At 44.6% G+C, this 19,024-nt stretch overlaps 1 protein-coding gene and 1 long non-coding RNA gene across 13 annotated transcripts in view; one reads left to right on the plus strand and one right to left on the minus strand.

Moving 5' to 3' along the window:
- Positions 1-12,407, minus strand: part of LOC102997723 (uncharacterized) — a 61,518-nt gene extending 49,111 nt beyond the window's left edge. For both annotated transcript variants that reach the window (XR_449788.2, XR_009006110.1), the window contains exon 1: positions 12,064-12,407. This is a non-coding gene — a long non-coding RNA (uncharacterized LOC102997723). The remainder of the gene's footprint in view (positions 1-12,063) is intronic.
- Positions 12,408-12,533: 126 nt separating this feature from the next.
- Positions 12,534-19,024, plus strand: part of BRD7 (bromodomain containing 7) — a 38,555-nt gene continuing 32,064 nt past the window's right edge. For 3 of the 11 annotated variants that reach the window (XM_057533803.1, XM_057533813.1, XM_057533812.1), the window contains exons 1-2: positions 12,536-12,868; positions 13,316-13,524. In XM_057533803.1, the coding sequence (XP_057389786.1) occupies positions 12,820-12,868; positions 13,316-13,524 (258 nt within the window). In that variant the 5' untranslated portion in view covers positions 12,536-12,819. Of the gene's footprint in view, positions 12,869-13,315; positions 13,525-19,024 lie in introns of all 11 variants that reach the window. The other 8 variants (XM_057533804.1, XM_057533810.1, XM_057533806.1 and 5 more) reach the window with 6 other exon arrangements.

Here is a 19,024-nt window from a genome sequence, read left to right on the forward strand (position 1 = left end):
CCCAGGACAAAAGCTCAGGTTTTTATAATTCAAAGATACACGCACCCCTATGTTCATAGCAGCACTATTCACAATAGCCAAAACACGGAAACAACCTAAATGTCCACTGATGGATGAATGGATAAAGAAGATGTGGTATTTATATACAATGGAATACTACTCAGCCATAAAAAAAGAATGAAATAACGTCATTTGCAGCAACATGGATGCAACTAGAGATTATCATGCTAAGTGAAGTAAGTCAGAAAGAGAAAAACAAATACCAAATGATATCACTTATATGTGGAATCTAAAATGTGGCATAAATGAACCTATCTACAAAACAGAAACAGACTCATAGATATAGAGAACAGACTTGTGGTTGCCAAGGGGGCAGGAGGGAGAGGGATGGACTGGAGTTTGGGGTTGGTAGATGCAAACGATTACATTTAGAAGGGATAAACAACAAGGTCCTACCGTATAGCACAGGGAACTATACCCAATATCCTGTGATAAACCATAATGGAAAAGAATATAAAAAAAGAATGTCTATACGTGTATAACTGAGTCACTTTGCTGCACAGCAGAGATTGCCACAACATTGTAAATCAACTAGACTTCAATTTTTAAAAAGCTCAGGTTTTATTTTATTTTATTTTTTATTTTCTTGGCTGTGCTGTGTGGCATGCGAGATCTTAGTTCCCTAACCGGGGAATCAAACCCGTGCCCCATGCTCCAGTGGAAGCTCAGAGTCCTAACCACTGGACCGCCAGGAATTTCCCCAAAGCTCAGGTTTTATCTGAGTGTGAAGAAAGGCCACTGAAGGGTTATGAACAGGGTGAGGTTATGGTCTAAGCTAATCTGTGTTTGTAAGGTCACTCTGGCTGTCATGGGGAGAGTGGATGGAGAGTGAGGCAGAGTGGAAGCTGGGAAACATGGTGGCTCTTGCTAAGTCAATGTCAAGGACACATAGATGAGGGGGCTATTCCCTCCTAATGGGGACATATGGGAAGGCTTCGAGGAGGGGATTTTTCCCCAAGTGAAATCTCAAAAGGCAGGAAAAAAGGAGAAGGCTGCATTCCCCCTTCCAAGCTTTTTCCTCCTGAATAAAGGGAAAACTTGTTTTTCCTTTTTCTGCCTCAGAAACTAGAAAGCGATGAGCATTCATCAATCAGTATCTTCCAAATCACCTACACGGAGGATTAAACAACAATTATAACAAACCATCGGCAATTCCAAGTGAGAATAACCCAATGACATTATCAAATTTGGCATAAATAGATCTGGCTGAGCCTCACAAATTTTGTCCTGGGGCTGACAATGTCAGCAATTCCAAGTCTGATCCCCGCTGGCCTCTGAAAGACAAGATCACAGGAGAGCGAGAGGCAGAAAAAGCCTCCCTGGTTGCATTTCCCTGAGCAAATGGGCACATTTGCCTCTGGGATGAGCAGGGCAGTGTCAACCAAGCCGATCAGAATGTGATTAGTCAGGAAGAGTCTTTCTGCCAGCCCTTCATTGGTGACCAGCCTCATGAGGGCCAAGAGCTCACATTTTGTGAAGCCTGTTGTGTTCATTAAATACCGTATGCTTCTGTTCAACCAGGTATCGCCTGCCAGCCAAGTTTGCACGGCAACATGCCTCCAGGCTGCATCCATCTCAGGACAGGTACCAGTCCTCCCTGTTGTCTACATCCTCCTCTCACTGGACCCTCACAACAGTGGTCCCCTCAAGGAAGGTAGAGAAACTGAGTTTAGAAACTGTTTTGTTTTTGTTTCTACTAGATTGCTTTGTCTATCCAGCATCCATTCTCCAATCCTGTGGTAACAGCACCCTAATTTTTCTTGGGGATCTCAACTTAGGCCACATGGTTTAGGTGGCACCGGCCTCCCACCCAAGTTCCAGGGCGGACTTATGATCTAGACTTGGCTTGTCATTGAAATCCACAACGATCAGGGCCACCTCCCCCCACCCTGCCCCTTCAGGGTAATTGGTTCAGAGTGGACACATGATCGAAATCGGTTCAATCAGATAACCCCATGACTTTTTGCTGGACCCCTGGGGGAAGGAGCATTCTCTTTTCTCTGAATTGGGATCTATGAGGATGTCAGCTTGGAGCTGCTGAAGGCCATGAGAGCCTGTCTGAGAATAGGACCAGTGCAGAGGAAGCAGAGCCAAGAGATAGAGAAAGCATGAATTTTTGGACATCATTTGAGCTTCTGAATGGAACCATACCTAAAGCTCAACCTCATTAGGGGTGGGTTTCTGACACCGCCAAACAGAAGCATTCTGACTTTCACATGAAGGCTAAGCAATGCAAGGATGAGGACCAGGCATTCTGATTTCTAGTCCAGTGCTCTCACCATACATCATGTTCCAGGTGACTTTATCCAACCACATGTCCAAACTTGACTAATCTGTATGGCTTTACGGTTTACTAAAAGAGAAATATTTTTAAAACAAAAACATCTGATCACAACATTGTTTAATCTAACTGAATCACAGAGCCATGGGAGGGCCCCTGGAGATCATATCATCGAGTGGTTTTCAAAGATTTTTAGCAACTTCTTATTTCAAACGAAATATTAAGCAGAGCTCTTGTGTGTAAAAAATAAAAGCAGTGTCTCTTTAGTGCAAATGTATTTTATCTTTTTTTTTTTTTTGAAGGAACAAATACTTTTTTTTTTAATTTTTATTTATTCATTTATTTATTTATTCATTCATTTATGGCTGTGTTGGGTCTTCGTTTCTGCACGAGGGCCCTCTTCAGCCGCGGCAAGTGGGGGCCACTCTTCATCACGGTGCACGGGCCTCCCACCGTAGCGGCCTCTCTTGTTGCGGAGCACAGGCTCCAGACGTGCAGGCTCAGCAATTGTGGCTCACGGGCCCATTTGCTCCGCGGCACGTGGGATCCTCCCAGACCAGGGCTCGAACCCGTATCCCCCGCATTGGCAGGCAGATTCCCAACCACTGCGCCACCAGGGAAGCCCATATTTTATCTTTTAAGTTAAAAGTTTTAACATTTACTTTTTTAATAATCAATGACCTAGGGACTTCCCTGGTGGCGCAGTGGTTAAGAATCCGCCTGCCAATGCAGGGGACACAGGTTGGAGCCCTGGTCCGGGAAGATGCCACATGCCACGGAGCAACTAAGCCCATGTGCCACAACGACCGAGCCTGCACTCTAGAGCCCGCGAGCCACAACTACTGAGCCCAAGTGCCACAACTACTGAAGCCTGTGCACCTAGAGCCCGTGCTCCGCAATAAGAGAAGCCACCGCAACGAAGAGTAGCCCCCGCTCGCTACAACTAGACAAAACCTGCACGCAGCAACGAAGACCCAAGGCAGCCAAAAGTAAATAAATAAAAAATAAAGAAATTTAAAAAAAATAATCAGTGACCTAAATTTCAATGTGTTTGTTTCCAAGGTGTAAAAATTGGTTAAATAGGGAATCAATAGAGAAAAATCAATGAAACCAAAAGCTAGTTCTCTGAAAAAAATAAAATAAAATCAATAAGCCTCTAGCCAGGCTAAGAAAAAAAGAGACACAAATTACTAATATCAGAAATGAAAGGGGTGGTGGGAGGAATTGGGAGATTGGGATAGACACATATACACTATTGATACTGTGTATAAAATAGACAACTAATGAGAACATACTGTATAGCACAGGGAACTCTACTTAATGTACTGTGGTGACCTAAATGGGAAGGAAATCCAAAAAAGAGGGGAATATGTATATGTATGGCTGATTCATTTTGCTGTACAGTAGAAACATAACATTGTAGAGCAACTATACTCCAATAAAAATTAATTTTAAAAAAACAAAAAAGGAATGAAAGAGGGGATATCATTACAGCTCCTACAGGCATTAAAAGGATAATAAAGGAATACAATGAACAACTGTATGCCCACAAACTTGATAACCTGGATGAAATGGACCAATTGCTTGAAAGACAAAATTTGCCAAACTCACAAAAGAAGAAATAGACCATCTGAATTGGTCCATATCTATTAAAGAAATTAAATCAATAATTAATAACCTTCCAAAAGAGAAAGCATCGGGCCCAAATGGGTTCACTGCTGAAATCTACCAGAAATTTAAGAAAGAAATATACAAATTCTCTATAATCTCTTTTAGAGGATAGAAGCAGAGGGAATATTTCCTAACTCATTCTATGAGGCCAGCATTAGCCCAATACCAACATCAATCAGAAACATTATAAGAAAACTACGCACCAATATCTCTCATGAACATAGATACAAAAATCCTCAACAAAATATTAGCAAATAGAGTCCAATAATGTATATAAAAGAATTATATTCTACAACCAGGTGGGATTTATCCCAGGTACTCAGACTGGTTCAACCTTCAAAAATCACTTAACATAATCCATCACATCAACAGGCTAAGGAAGAATTAACATGATGATATCAATAGATAGAAAAAAAGCATTTGACTAAATCCAACACTCATTCATGATTTTAAAATTCTCAGTAAACTAGGAATAGAGGGGAGCTTCCTCATCTTGATAAAGAACAGCTATCAAAAAAATCTACAGCTAACACCATACCTAGCAGTATGCTCTCCCTCTAAGATCAGGTACAAGGCAAGGATGTCCCTTCTCATCACTCCTCTTCAACATTATACTGGAAATTCTAACCAATGCAACAAGACAAGATAAGAAAATACAGATTTGGAAAAAGAAATTGTCTTTGTTCACAGATTACATGATCATCTGTGTAGAAAATCTGAAAGAATTTTTTAAAAAGCTGGAACTAATAAGTGATCATAGCAGGTTGCAGGAATTAAGGTCAATATACAAAAGGCAATCCTTTTCCTATATACCATCAATGAACAAGTGGAATTTGAAATTAAAAACACAATACCATTTATACTAACACCCCCCCCCAAAAATGAACTACTTAGGTATAAATCTAATAAAATATGTACAAGATCCATATGAGGAAAACTACAAAACTCTGATGAAAGGAATCAAAAAAGAACTAAATAAATGGAGAGATATTCCATGTTCATAGATAGGAAGACTCAATATTATCAAGACGTCAGTTGTTCCCAACTTGATGTATAGATTCAATGCAATCTCAATCAAAATTGCAGCAAATTATTTTGTGGATATTGACAAACTGATTCTAAAGTTTATATGGAGAGGCAAAAGACCCAGAGTAGCCAACACAATACTAAAGAAGAACAGAATTGGAAAACACACAGGGACTTCCCTGGTGGTCCAGTTACTACTGGACCAGAATCCACCTTCCAATGCAGGGGACGCAGGTTCAATCCCTGGTCAGGGAACTAAGATCCCGCATGCTGTGGGCCAACTAAGCCCGCACGCCACAAATACTGAGCTCGCGTGCTTCAACTAGAGAGCCTGCGTGGCGCAAACTACAGAGCCCACACGCTTTGGAACCCACACGCCACAACTACAGAGCCCTGGAGCCTGCACGTCACAACTAGAGAGAGAAAACCCGCAAGCCACAACTAGAGAGAAGCCCGCATGCCTCAACGAAAGATCCCACGTGCCGCAACTAAAGCCCAACACAGCCAAAATAAATAAATAAATATTTTTAAAAAAATAGTTGGAAGACACACTACTCAACTTCAAGACTTACTGTAAAGCCACAGTAATCAAGACAGTGTGGTGTTGATGAAAGAACAGACAAATAGATCAGTGGAACAGAATTGATAACACAGAAATAGATGCCTATAAATATAATCTACTGACAGGAGTAAAGGCAGGATAATGGAGAAAAGAATCTTTTCAACAAATGGTCCTGGAACAACTGAACATCCATATGTAAAAAAATGAATCAGGACAGAAACCTTACACCCTTCGCAAAAATTAACTCATATTTCCAATTTGATCGAGGGCTCCAGGTTTATCTTTATCATGGCAGACTCTGAGTCCACGTGACTTTGCAGTTGTCTGCAATGGGCACCATGGCTTGGACTTACTGCACTTGAGCAAGTGGTTCCAGGGCCACAAGGGCAGAGGCAGCCCAGGATATCTACATGGACAGCTGCCATCTGCCACCTCTCTTTTGTTCACTCAGAGGCAGGCAGCTGGGGCCTCATGAACAACCCTGGAAGCTGCACCATCGACAGCCTGTCACAGCGAATCACCTCAGGCTGCTGCATCCCCAAAGAGCTGCTCAGCGACCCAGCCTCGGCCCCCTCTGGGGCTCTCCCAGCAGCACAAACAGGCTGGTGCCCGGTAGGCCCATCCCTGCTGCCACACTGGGGCACCTGCTCCAGCTGCTGGGGGTCTGGGCTCGGGAAATGCCACCTCCCCCTTTTCCCCCGGGGACAGAGGGCAGGGCACCCTCCGAGTATCCAGGAGAACGGCAGTTTCCTGCGCCATTATATTTACTTGAGAAGGCTTTCACTGTGCAAGAAGCCTTTTCACTTACCCTGACCCTCATGCCAACAACACAGGCTGCACAGGGCAGGTTCTGCCCATTCCTCACAGGAGAAAACTGAGGCTCAGACAAAGGAAGACAAGAGAAGAAGTAGTAGCCCGAAGACAACTGGTCATGGGAGATCTTCGCCCCTCACTGCTGCCTTAGGGGGCTTTGGGGAACACAGCAGGGCAGAGGGGAAGGTCGTGGGAGCCCCTGATGCTCAGGCCTTTCAGTGTGTCTAGATCAGGGGGTCGGCTCCCAGTAAGCCTTTTTCGTCTGGCAGCTACAAGGGGATTCCTGTAAAGGGTCCCCACCAGCTCTCCCAGAACTGCCCCAGCCAAGGGAGACCACACTCTATCCCAGGGTCAGGTGTCCGGGACATCAGCTGTGTCCCAGGGCGCCCTCTCCACAGAGGCGCCAATGTCAGAAAGAAGGCCCAGCTGTGGTGGGAGCCTGGCACACCTCAAGGTAATGAGTCTGCTCAGGCCCTGGCCTGCCCCGGCCTCAGGCCCACTGGGCAGCTGCAGAGAGGCCTGGGCCTGAGAGAGCCAGTCAGAGGCCATTTCCTGGGAATGCCACACCCCCCAGTGGCCAGCCTTCCCCAGTGCCTCTCTCCTCCTCCTTCTCAGATTCTCCCAGAGGCCACCAGTTACCTCCTGTCCCCAACTAAAAGACCCTCGGGGAGGACAGAGTGGGGGAATCATCTCACAAAACAGTGGTAATTATTCATTCCTTCATCCAACAAATATCTCTTGAGGGCCTGCGCTGAGTCTGGCACTGTGCTAGGTGCAGAGGACACAGTGCAAGGGAGACAGACCCAGTCCCTGTCCCCAAGGAGCTGGGAGTCCAGTGGGGAGAGTGGACAAACACGCACACAGGCGGGTAACTGATACGTAACTCCACTAAGAGTAGCAAAGCCACGCGGGGCTGAGGAGTCAGAAGTGCTGCTGAGGCGGTCACCCTGGAGCCCAGGATGACCCGAGGGCAGGACCCAGGCCAGGAGCTGAGGGGAGAGTATTCCAGGCACAGGGAAGAGCAGAGGCTGTGGTCCTGGGTGTGTCAGAACAAGTGAGGAGGCCGGTATGGCCCAGCCACGGTGACAGGGGGAAGAAGTGGGGCTGGAGAGATAATGAGACCAGATCAGGCCCTGAAAGCCAAGGTAAGGGTTTGGCTTTGACTCTGAGGAAGATGGAGAGGCACGAGACAGTTCTGAGCAGGAGAGTGACATTATCTGAATCACGTTTTTAAAGGATCATAGAATATTTTAAAATTAGGACTTCCCTGGTGGCTCAGTGGTTAAGAATCCACCTGCCAATGCAGGGGACACGGGTTTGAGCCCTGGTATGGGAAGATCCCACATGCTGCGGAGCAACTAAGCCCATGCACCACAACTACTGAGCCTGTGCTCTAGAGGCCGCGAGCCACAACTACTGAGCCTGTGTGCCACAACTACTGGAGCCCGCACGCCTAGAGCCCGTGCTCCATAACAAGAGAAGCCACCGCAATGAGAAGCCCGCACACTGCAACAAAGAGTAACCAACCACTAGCCGCAACTAGAGAAAGCCCGCCTGCAGCAATGAAAACCCAATGCAGCCAAATGTAAATAAATAAATAAATTTATTTTAAAAAATTAATGCTAGCAGCTGACATTTACTGAGCACTTACTCTACACCAGGTCTCACTCTCGGTGTTTTGATTCTGACTTCCACCCTCTAGCTGTGTAACATAGGTGGCTCCTGTCTGGTCCTGATGCTGCCTCTGTAAGATGGACACGCTATCTCCTCCTCTGGGTGTTGCAGGGAGGACACTGAGGAAGGGTCCAGGCTGGTGAGTGCACAGCAGATGCTCAACAAGCATCACAGCAGTTATTCATGCCCAAAGCATCAGGGGCTGTGTTCTAGGAATCTGGTGAAATGCATCAGGCCAGTCCACCTTGGAAAGAGAAAGCATCCATTCAGCCTCCACGACGGAGGTACAGCAAACCAGTCTGCAAGGGAAGCGACAGAGGCCCACAGATGTAGGAAGGTGCTGGGTGGGACTAAGCAAGGTAAAGAGCCAGCCTTGTCCTCTCCCATTGTGCTCTTCCTCTTCCACCAATAAGGATGCACGAGAGAGAAGCTCCCTCTCCTTATGAGGGGTGACCAGCTGCTGGCAACGAGCCTCCCCTCGCAGCCCAGGTCAGAACCAGGCCCCTACACAGGTCTCACAAAACCTGAAGTTTGGGGACTTCCCTGGTGGTCCAGTGGTTAAGAATCCACCTTCCAATGCAGGGGATGCGGGTTCAATCCCTGGTCGGGGAACTAAGATTCCCACATGCCACGGGGCAACTAAGCCCGCACGCTCCAGAGCCTGTTTGCCACAACTAGACAGAAGCCCACGCGCCACAAGGAAAGAGCCCACATACCACAACTAAGACCCGACGCAGCCAAAAAAATAAATAAATACTAAAAAAAAAAACCCTGAAGTTTGGCCATTAGAGAGCTGGTCCATCAAGTCAAGCAGTCATCTTCTATTGGTCAAGTACCCGTTGTTCCATAACAGCAAAACTATTTCCATTCTTCAATTTACCTTTTGATCCTTCTCAAGGCACAAACATCCATTTCTACACCTTTATGTGAGTATATGCATCCTCTTCTGGAATTTGTTTTCATCTAACGCTACTCCAAACACGCAGGAAGGGACTTTGGAGATTATCTGACCCTCTTTTTGAAGAGCCGTGTGACCTAATGGTTAGAATGTGGGGTTTGGAGGTAGGCAGACAAGGATTCAGATCCCAGACAGGCAAGCTGTGTGCCCTTGGATAAACCACCTAACTTCTCCAGGCCTCAGTTTCCTCACCTGTGGGACAGGGATAAGTGTGCTCTTCTCACCCACCTAGAAGAGGATAAAAGGGGATGGCAGCGTGGGCAACACTCCAGCCAAGTCCCCTGCACAGGCAATTGCTCAGTTTCTGTCATTTCTTTCCTTCGTATTGACATATGTAATAGGCTCAGAAAGCTTATTTGTATAAATTTTTTATACAAATACTATATTACAAATTATACTAAGACTTGGTGGTTTAAGTAAACATACATTTATTATCTTACAGTTCCTGTGGGTCATGAGTCTGAGCATAGTTTCCCTGGGTCTTCTGCTTTGGGGTCTCTCCAAGTCTGCAATCAAGGTGTGAGCCAGGGCTGAGGTCTCATCTGAATGCTCCACTGAGGAAGGATTCATTTTGAAGCTCAGGTGGTTGTTGGCAGGACCAATGGCTCAAGGGCTGCTGGACTGACAGCCTCAGCTCTTGCAGGGTGTTGGTTAGAGGTTGCCCTCCATTCCTTGCACGTGAGCCTATCCAACATGGCAGCTTGCTTCACCGAAGCATGCAAGCCAAGAAGACAATAGAGTTGGCTAACAAGACAAAAGTCACAATCTTCTGGAACCGAATCACAGAAGTGACATGTCATCACTTCTGCCATATTCTGTGGTCAGAAGTAAGTCTCTAGGCCAGTCAATTGGAGGAAGTGACTACCAGGAGGCAGGAATCTTTAGGGGTCATTTTAGACTCTGCCTGACTCTAAAATGTTCATTTCAACTAGAATTTTCTGGTGCCTTTTAGGTGCCAGGCACTATCCTTGGGCTGGGAATAAAAAAGTAGATGAGTTGAGGTTTCTATCTCCCAGGAACTTTTTTCTGTGAAGTGTTATCTGCTTCAGGTTCTTACTCACTTTTCACTGCTGTGAATACTTTGGGACCTAGGTAAGATCTCTGTTGAGGAAAGGAGGGAAATTACTAACTCCCTAATGTAAATGAGTTAACTGGACCCTTTCCCTCCATCACAGGGTGTTCAGAGGGAAGACACACACACACACACACACACACACACACACACATACACACACACACACACACACAGAGTGAGTTAGTTCTGAGGGGCCTTTGCAGAGTAGTGGTCACTGTGTTGGGTGCTATGGACACAAAGGTCCTGTGCTCCCCAGACCAAACCCTGCCCTGGGGGAGCATACTGGGTGATGAGGAGAAGGCAGGAAAACTCACAGGTTCAGCCTGGAGTGAGCCAGACCCACTCCATAGTGGAGGCCAGACCCATAGGGGGAGCTGGCGAAGCAGTTCTCCTTAAAGCAAAAACAGTTATAGCCAGTAGTTGAAAAGCTGAAACCAAGCTTTGCTCTATACTTAAGGGGCTTTGGTGGCTTGATTTCAGAGCAACAGAGGTTCCCTTCTCCAACACCCCTCTTGCTCCACTCTGACATCCACCTCACAGATGCCAGAGAGGCTTGTTACAGGGAGCTAACAGACACAAACTCTTAGCCTTTGTGAAAAAGCAGCTCCCCTCCTCTAAAGGAACCTCATCTTCACTGACTAATCACTGGGGTCTGGTGGGGACTGCCAGTCATAGACTCTAACTCCTCTTGGCCATAGGGGTGGACTTGGTATCCAAGCTGGATCAATCTCCCATTCCCTTGCCTATAAAACATGTGAGCCAAGCCAAGCCAGTCAGAGCCCTCCCCTGAAATTTTTTCCTGGGTGAAGCTGATAGGGAAGAAAGAGACCCATTTCCCAATTGGTCAGGATACAGCTGCTGGTAACTGTGTTTTCAGCCATGTAGGGGGAAAAAAATGGAGCCCAAAAAAATGGAGCCCAAGGGATGAGACAAGGAAAGAGAGAGAGACCTCACAGTATGAAATCCCTGGTTCCCATCTTTCTTCAGGCGAGCTTTACTCCTGTCCTTCCTGGACATGTGACCAAATACATCTTTTTATTTACTTGAAATAATTCAAACTGGATTTCTGTCATTATCCAACCATAGGGCTCAGAATTACAAGTCTACCATTTCACCACTGCAGTTCAAGTTAAAGCTACAGATCTTCCTGGGAGAAGTAATCCAGAGGTCCAAACTCTTACTCAAGTATAAATGACTAATGTCAGCTCCTTTCTTGAGAGCAAGCGGTGATTATAGGTTTATCTGAAAACAAACAGGGCACTGTAACTCTAAAGGTAGAGACAATCAAGACCTCCTTCATCAGGTTCACAAGATTATGATACAGATTCAGAAAACCTGGATTTGAAGCCTGGCTTTACCACTAACTGGCAACTTACTTAATTTCTCTGGGTATCCATTTCCTCATCTGTAAAATGGGAATAAGAATATTTCTGCCTTTCCTACCTTACAAGGTTGTCATGTAGAAAAATATCAACATCATTTTGTTTCCCTGCAGCCATAATCCCTGGATGTGCTATCTTAAACACACCTTAACGTTTTATTTAGGTAAATGCCAGTGAGCAAAAATGTGAATAACTCATCTCACCAGTAAGGCTCAGCATCTAAGGATAAAAGTGAATGAGAAGAAGGGCTTAAAACAGGATTGAGGAGTAGACATCCATCTACAGAGCAATAGTGTTAGTCTGGACCCCCACTTGGTGTGGATCCAGATATATTTTCATTATTTTTTCAATCTAATTTCTAAATTTTCTTTCTTTTTATTTCAAAAAAATTAAACATGCACATGAGAAAATTTTCAAACCATACAGAGAAGCATAAAACTAAACCAATCCACTCCACCTCCAGTCCTATTCACCTGAGATAACCACTGTTAACAGTTCTTGAGTATCCATCACAGCCTTTTAATCCAGATGACAACATTTATTTCCATAAATGCATCTTACCTAATACACTCTGCTCCATACTTTGTTGATGTTGTTTTAATTAAGGTCTTGGAGGCCTTTACATATCATCACATTAGTTTTTTGTTGTTGTTGTTTTTTAAGTTACAGTCCTTCAGTTACCAAGGTGCTGGATTTGCTGGATCTGGCATCCAGTACAGGGTTCAACAAATACTGTTAAAGGGAAGATAGAAGCTAGGGAAAGTGGGCTAAAAGGGAGGAGTCAGGAAAGGGGGAAGGGTGATGAAAAGAAAAAGGAAGAAAGGAAGGAGGGGGCAAGGAGGAGGGAGGGAGGGAAGGCATCAAGGGAGGGAAGGAAGAGAGAGATGAAGAGGAAGGAAGGGAGAGTGACGGAGAAAAAAGGGAGTTTCAGAGTGGTGGATCCCACCCTGGCCCCGCCCCCGCCCCCGGGCCGGACTCCGCCCCCGGGCCGCAGGCTGCAGAGCCACCTCCAGCCGCCAGGGGCCGCCACGCGCAGCCGGCCGCTCTCTGCGCGCGCGGCAGGCCCTCTCTCCCGCCTCCGCCGGCCGCTCGCCGATCCGCAGCCGCTCTCGGGCTCCGGCTGGGTTTTGCGCGCTCGGGCGCTGCTGGGTCTCTTCGTGAGAAGCCTCGCGCCGTTCGGCGCACGCCGTACCCCTGCCTCGAGGCGCGGGGTCTCGTGGGCCCCGCTCCCGCCCTCCGCTCGCCTGGCCCGGACCGGAAGCGGCGCCGCACGGCCTGGGCCTGGCGCGGGGGGCGGGCACCGGGGCCCGGTCGGACATGGGCAAGAAACACAAGAAGCACAAGTCGGACAAACACCTCTACGAGGGTGAGGAGTGGGCCGCGGTGGGGGGCGGCGAGCCCGCGGTGGAGGTTGGCGAGCCCGCGGCGGCTCGGTGGGGTTTTCGTGCGTTCGAGACTACCCTCGAGCGTCCGAGGCGGGCCGGGGGCCGCACCTCCCGCGGGCAGGCCCGGACCCGCGAAGGGGGCGCGGCTCGCGTGAGCCGCGCAGACCCCAGGCGAGGGCGGCATTCGAACCCGGGACCCCCGGCCCGGGCGGGTCTCTTGTTGAGAGGTGTGAGGCGGCCCGGGAACGTTCGGGGCGTCCACTTGGCGAGTGCCCGTCATTCAACAGGTGCTTCGTGGGCCGCCCACTGCGTGCCCCGGGCCGCCTCGGTCTTTGCGCCTCATTTTCTCCCGTCCAGCGGTCACTCTTCGTTGTGGATACTGCCCCGCGAGGTTCTCTTTTAATTGAAGCCCTTTCCTTTCATTTAAGAGTATGTAGAGAAGCCCTTGAAGCTGGTCCTCAAAGTGGGAGGGAACGAAGTCACCGAGCTCTCCACGGGCAGCTCCGGGCACGACTCCAGCCTCTTAGAAGACAAAAACGATCATGACAAACACAAGGACCGAAAGCGGAAGAAGAGAAAGAAAGGAGAGAAGCAGGTTCCAGGGGAAGAAAAGGGGAGAAAACGGAGACGAATAAAGGTAAAGGTCGTTGCGTTGCTTCAGCTTTGCAGGTGGTGCCAGTTTCTGAGGGTTGCCGCCTCCCGCTGCCAACCTTGCTTTATTTTCTTTGTGTCTAGCGAGATGCTGAAACGCTTGTAAAATCGGACTTGTCTTGAGCAGGAGCAGGGCAGAATAGAAACATGAATCATCTGTGAGCTTCAACAACTTTAATTATACTCTTAGTTGTACTCATACATCAGGTGAGTGAGCAGCTAAGTCCTGATTTTCAGGAGCTGCTTCCTGCCATCTAGGAAAGGTAAAAGTCATGCTCAAGAAAGCCTCAGTGTTCGAGGTTTGTGGAAAATAGTCATTTCAAAAGTTATTGGGATTCACATTTTGTTCTGAAATAAATACTACAGTGCCAAATACCTAATGAATAGTTTTCATATTTTAGAACAAAGTTTGAGTCTATTGATGGGATAATTTGATCAGAGACCTTTAAGGGATATGACACCAGTGATAAAAATAAGCATTTTCGTAACCATTTGCAGTTAATAGAAAGTAAAAAAGAAAGTAGCTGCCATCTCTATCTGTAAGCTGGGTAAAATAGTAATAATAATTAACTTTCCTTCCAAGGATGATCACATACATACCTAGAATTGTCCTAGACTTCTGCATTTCCCAATGTAACCTGTCACGAAGTGACTTGTTGAATCAGTTACTGGATCTTGAAGCTAGATTTCTGTAGGTTTAGTTTTATAATTTTTTTATATTTATATATACAACAGAAATGTTCTAGTCCATGTGATTAAACACATCGGTAAGTCACTAAATCTTAGAGATTCTCTTTTTGGAATTTCTTAATTATGTGCCTTTCTGCCCCAATGTCTGTTGCCTTCGTCTAGATTGTGACAATATATAGAACTGTCTAACTTTTTTTTCCCTAAACTATAAAAGCCATATATGCCTATGATTTTTTTTTTTGAAAGAAATTCAGGTAATACAGAGGTAAACAAAATGGAAGGGAAAAAAGTTTTGCTCACTCAGGTACCTCGTTTAGTCTTCCTTTTCAGAGGTAACCAGTTTTGTTTCGTTTTTTTTTAAATTATTTACTATTAGGAGTAAGGTAATTCATGAGTAGGTTTGACATAAATACACTACCATGTGTGAAGTACATAGCTAGTGGGAACCTGCAGTATAGCACAGGGAGCTCAGCTCAGTGCTCTGTGATGACCTAGATGGCGGGGAGGGGGGGAGGGAGGTCCAGGAGGGAGGAGATCTATGTATACATATAGCTGAGTCACTTCGTTGTACAGCAGAAACTAACACAACATTGTAAAGCAATTATACTCCAATTGAAAAAAAAATTATATTAAAAAAAAAGTCAAGAGTACTACAAGGCTTTTAACATAAAAGCGGTGTCCTGCTCCATCCTGGAGTTTTACTTCCCAAACTTTTTTTTTCTTTGGATGTTTATCTCCATTTCTAAATGTAGGTTTATATTGCTCTTTACTGATTTATGTGTACATCTTTTACTGACATCATGTTGCTCAAGATGAGAATTTAAATTAGCATCCTTATATTGCTCCACGCCCCCAATTTCCCTTCCTGCATTCTCCCCGTGTAGATACAGCTCAATATTCAGTGTTTATTTCTAATTATTGTTCATTGGAGACAAATGGAATATACAAATACAGATCTGATCTTGACCAGTTGATTAATTGCTTTCATTTGTTTGGTTATCGTGTACTGATTCTTCCCAAACTTCTAACAGATTTGTAAAACCCATCTGATTTCTGTTTTTCACATGGTCAGACACTTCCCCTTTTTAGGAAACATCCATCTTGCAGCCCTCTGTCCCCTCCTGCTCTAATCTGGGCTAGTTGTTCTCTAGGCCTCCTTTGCATTCTTTCTGGATCCCATGTCTTCCTCTTGACTTACTCCTTTGTTCTGGTGGAGTCTTAACTCTACGGACTTCCTAAGAAAGCATTCATAGGAGGTAGATTTTTGTAAGTTCTTACAAGTTTGAAAATCTTTATTCTACTCCCATATACTCTCCTCATGTAGATTGATGGTTTGACTCAGCATGGAACTCCAAATTGGAAATTATTTTCTCCCAGAATTTTGAAAGCGTTGCATGCTGTTTTCTGGCTTCTAGATTTGCTATTGAGAAGTCTGTTGCCTTCTGATTCTTAGTCCTTTGTACATGACCAGTATGTGCTCTCTCAAAATGTTTAGAATCTTCCCCTTTATCTTCAGTGGTCTGTTGCACAATGGATATTCTTGTCTTCAGGTCTGAGATGTTTGCTTGAAGTATTTCTGTGATAGTTTCCTTCCCTCTGTTCTCTCTCTTCTCTCTTTCTAGAACCCCTGCCATTTAGATGTTGAACTTCTGGACTGATTCTCTAATTTTCTTATGTTTTTTTTTCCTCTTTTTGCTCTTTGTTTTTTGTGTTCTTCCTTCAAAGAGAGTTCCTAAACTTTGTCTTCTGGCTCTGCTCTTGAATTTTATTTCATACCTTGTATTTTGAATTTCCAAGAACTTTTTCATGTTTTCTAATTGTCCTTGTTTTAGCATCCTGTTCTTGTTTTTACATGCAGGATCTTTTATTTCTCTGAAATATTAATTGATGAGTTTTTTTGATATTTTTCTTTTAAGTTTTTTTTTTGCTCCTTGCACTGTCTCTATTTCCCCTCAAGTTCTTCATTTTATTTGGTCTCTTCCTTTTGTGTTAAAAGCATCATTTAGTTATCTGTTGAGCGTTTGTAATCTATTTGTATTTAAATGTGAAGCACAAAAAGGCTGATTGTATGCTTTGTGCCTAGACAAAGTTTGTCAGCTGATGGACTTCACTGTGGGCATCACTAAACAGAGACCTAATCATTTTGATTGGGAGCCGCCAAAGTTTTGCGCTTTTCCAGGTTTCTGGGGTTAGAACTTTTCTCAGAGGTGTCTCCTTCCTTGCATGCAGGAAGTATCTTGCTTTCTCTGATCTACAGACTCCTCCACTTGCCTTTCATCTCCCAAGTGTGTTGACATCTTTCACCCACTGTCGTCTCTTCTGTACTCTTTTTTCCCGCCATCATCTCGTTTAACTGGAAGTTGAGGTAACCCCTTTTAACCACTTCCGGTTTTAGTTCTGGCAGTTACTACCATTATGCCAGCTGATATACTCCTCGTTTCTTGTTTTATCAATTATCTCATCTTTTTATTAACTACATTGTATTTGGTTATATTGCTGTGTCATATTTTATTTTATATAACTTTTAAATGTTACAAATAATGCTGCATTGAACCTCATTGTTCACATCGCTTTGTATACTTTTATAAGGATATCTTCAGGATAGGTTCCTGGAAGTCTCCCCCTCTGCCCTTTCTGGACGGTGGCTCTAAGTATCATTAGCCACCTATATATTTTTATTTCATTGCAAATTAAGACGCTTTCGCATCCACAGTTTCATTTGGAAATAACACCCTGCAGAGTAGGGCAGGGAGGTGGATGATTTCCATTGTACAGAAGGTAAAGTGGAAACTCAGAATTGAAGTGAATTTGCCCAAGGTCCCACTTCCCCAGGACTCAGGGCTAGGGACTGTGAGGTACTTCTGGGGTGTCACTGGTTCTGTAGAGCCTGTTTGGGTTATCCTTTTTTTCCAGGCTGGACTGGGGAGGGGGAAGAGGGGTTCCTTTGCTAGGGAGACTTCAGAAGGACACTTTTCTTTGAGCTGTACTCTGGATCTCCAGGGAGTTTTAGGAACAGCAGTTGCTTCTGGTCTTTTCTTGGGGAGAGTCTGCCGTGTGACACCTGAGGGCCTGAAAGGGGCTAGAGTATGTGTGGTTCTGAGGGACTGGTGACTCTTCTGTCAGTTCATGTAGCAGGAAAGGGGAAGGGCACAAGAAAAAGATAAAACATGCCCTTTCCCTTTTAAAGCGTTTTTCTAAAAGGCATTCATAATTTCTGCTTATATTTCATTAGTCAAAACTTAATCACTTAGCCACCCTTGCTGCTAGGGAGGCTGGGAAATGTCTTTTAGTTTAGGGAAGGGGTTGGGGGCATTATATCCTAATAAAAATCAGGAATCTTTTACTTAGGAAAATAAGGAGAAGATAAAGTTTTGGGGAAGCACAGATGCTTACAACACAAAACCCTGTAATTTTTCAAAGATGTCATATAAAGTTAAGTAATATTCTTCTTTTGAGTAGGAAGGCTCTGATTATACTAGTTTAAAATGCCCCAACAGATAGGATCAGTATTGTTTCTCCCTGTAGAGCAGTGGTATTTAATACCAACCACAGCATTAAGAGCACACCATGCTTTAGTTTTTGTGGGTGGGGGGGTTGTTTTTTGTTTTTTTAAGATTTTTTTGATGTGGACCATTTTTTAACGTCTTTATTGAATTTTTTACAATATTGCTTCTGTTTTATGTTTTGGTTTTTTGGCCACGAGGCATGTGGGATCTTAGCTCCCTGACCAGGGATCGAACCCGTACCCCCTGCATTGGAAGGTAATGTCTTAACCACTGGGCTGCCAGGGAAGTCCCCATGCTTTAGTTTTAATCAGACCATAATCTGCACAACACCGAAGCGTGTTGGCTTTTTTTTTTCTTAAGCATTTGAATGCCAAGCAGTTGGCAAAGAATTTGCCTGCTGGCATAACTCTAGTCTTTAGAAATCAGAGTACAGTGATGTTAACACTACAGTCAACATGGGGTCAACTATATATTCTGAGCTATTACTGTAGTATAGTAGAAATATTCTTTTATATCGTACTATTAAACATAAAGGATCATAGGTATAAAGCCATGAGTATTATACTTTATGGGCTACTTCAGATATTTTCAAAGGTAACCTGACAACCCACTTTTCATTTATATGCTGACTTGAGAAGCTGATCCCTGAACAGAATGGTACATTACTGCAGAAGTAAGGAAGCTTGCACACCGTGTGGAGAACTAAGAACAATAGCATGAAAGTGGGCAAATGTGAGGGTGTGTACAAGGGACATAAAGTAGTTCTCTTTTTGAAGTACAGAATACGTGAAGAGGAGGATGGGGTAAGATCTGAGAGGCAGTTGACATGTCAGAGTAGGGAGTTTGAACTTGAATATGTAAGCAGTAGAGAGTCAAAAACTTTCTGAGTGGAAGAATGATAAAAAGTTGAGCCTTAGTAACGGTAATCTGTTAACAGTATCTAGCAGATATTGAAGAGAGTAGAGACTGGGTGTAAGGAGACCTACTTAGAAGGCTTTTCACTGAAATAGCTCAGATGAGAGATCTAAATTCGTTCATTGAAACTCAAACCTGTTCTTCAGAAAAGCATAATCCTAACCCGAATTCTGTCTTAACAGCTTTGCGAGTCAGCTTCAGGTTTAGATGCTCAAAGAAGTTAGGCTAGTCCCGTTGCTAGGGATGTTATCAGAATAAAATGACAGGTGTTTTTCTTTAATTTTTTTAAAATCATGAGCATTAAATATATAGGATATTATTCACAATGCTAGAGTTAAGTAAAATTTTGTTTTATTTTTTATTGATGTAACATTA

The sequence above is a fragment of the Balaenoptera acutorostrata genome, chromosome 19, assembly GCF_949987535.1.
Source record: "Balaenoptera acutorostrata chromosome 19, mBalAcu1.1, whole genome shotgun sequence".
NCBI lineage: Eukaryota > Metazoa > Chordata > Mammalia > Artiodactyla > Balaenopteridae > Balaenoptera > Balaenoptera acutorostrata.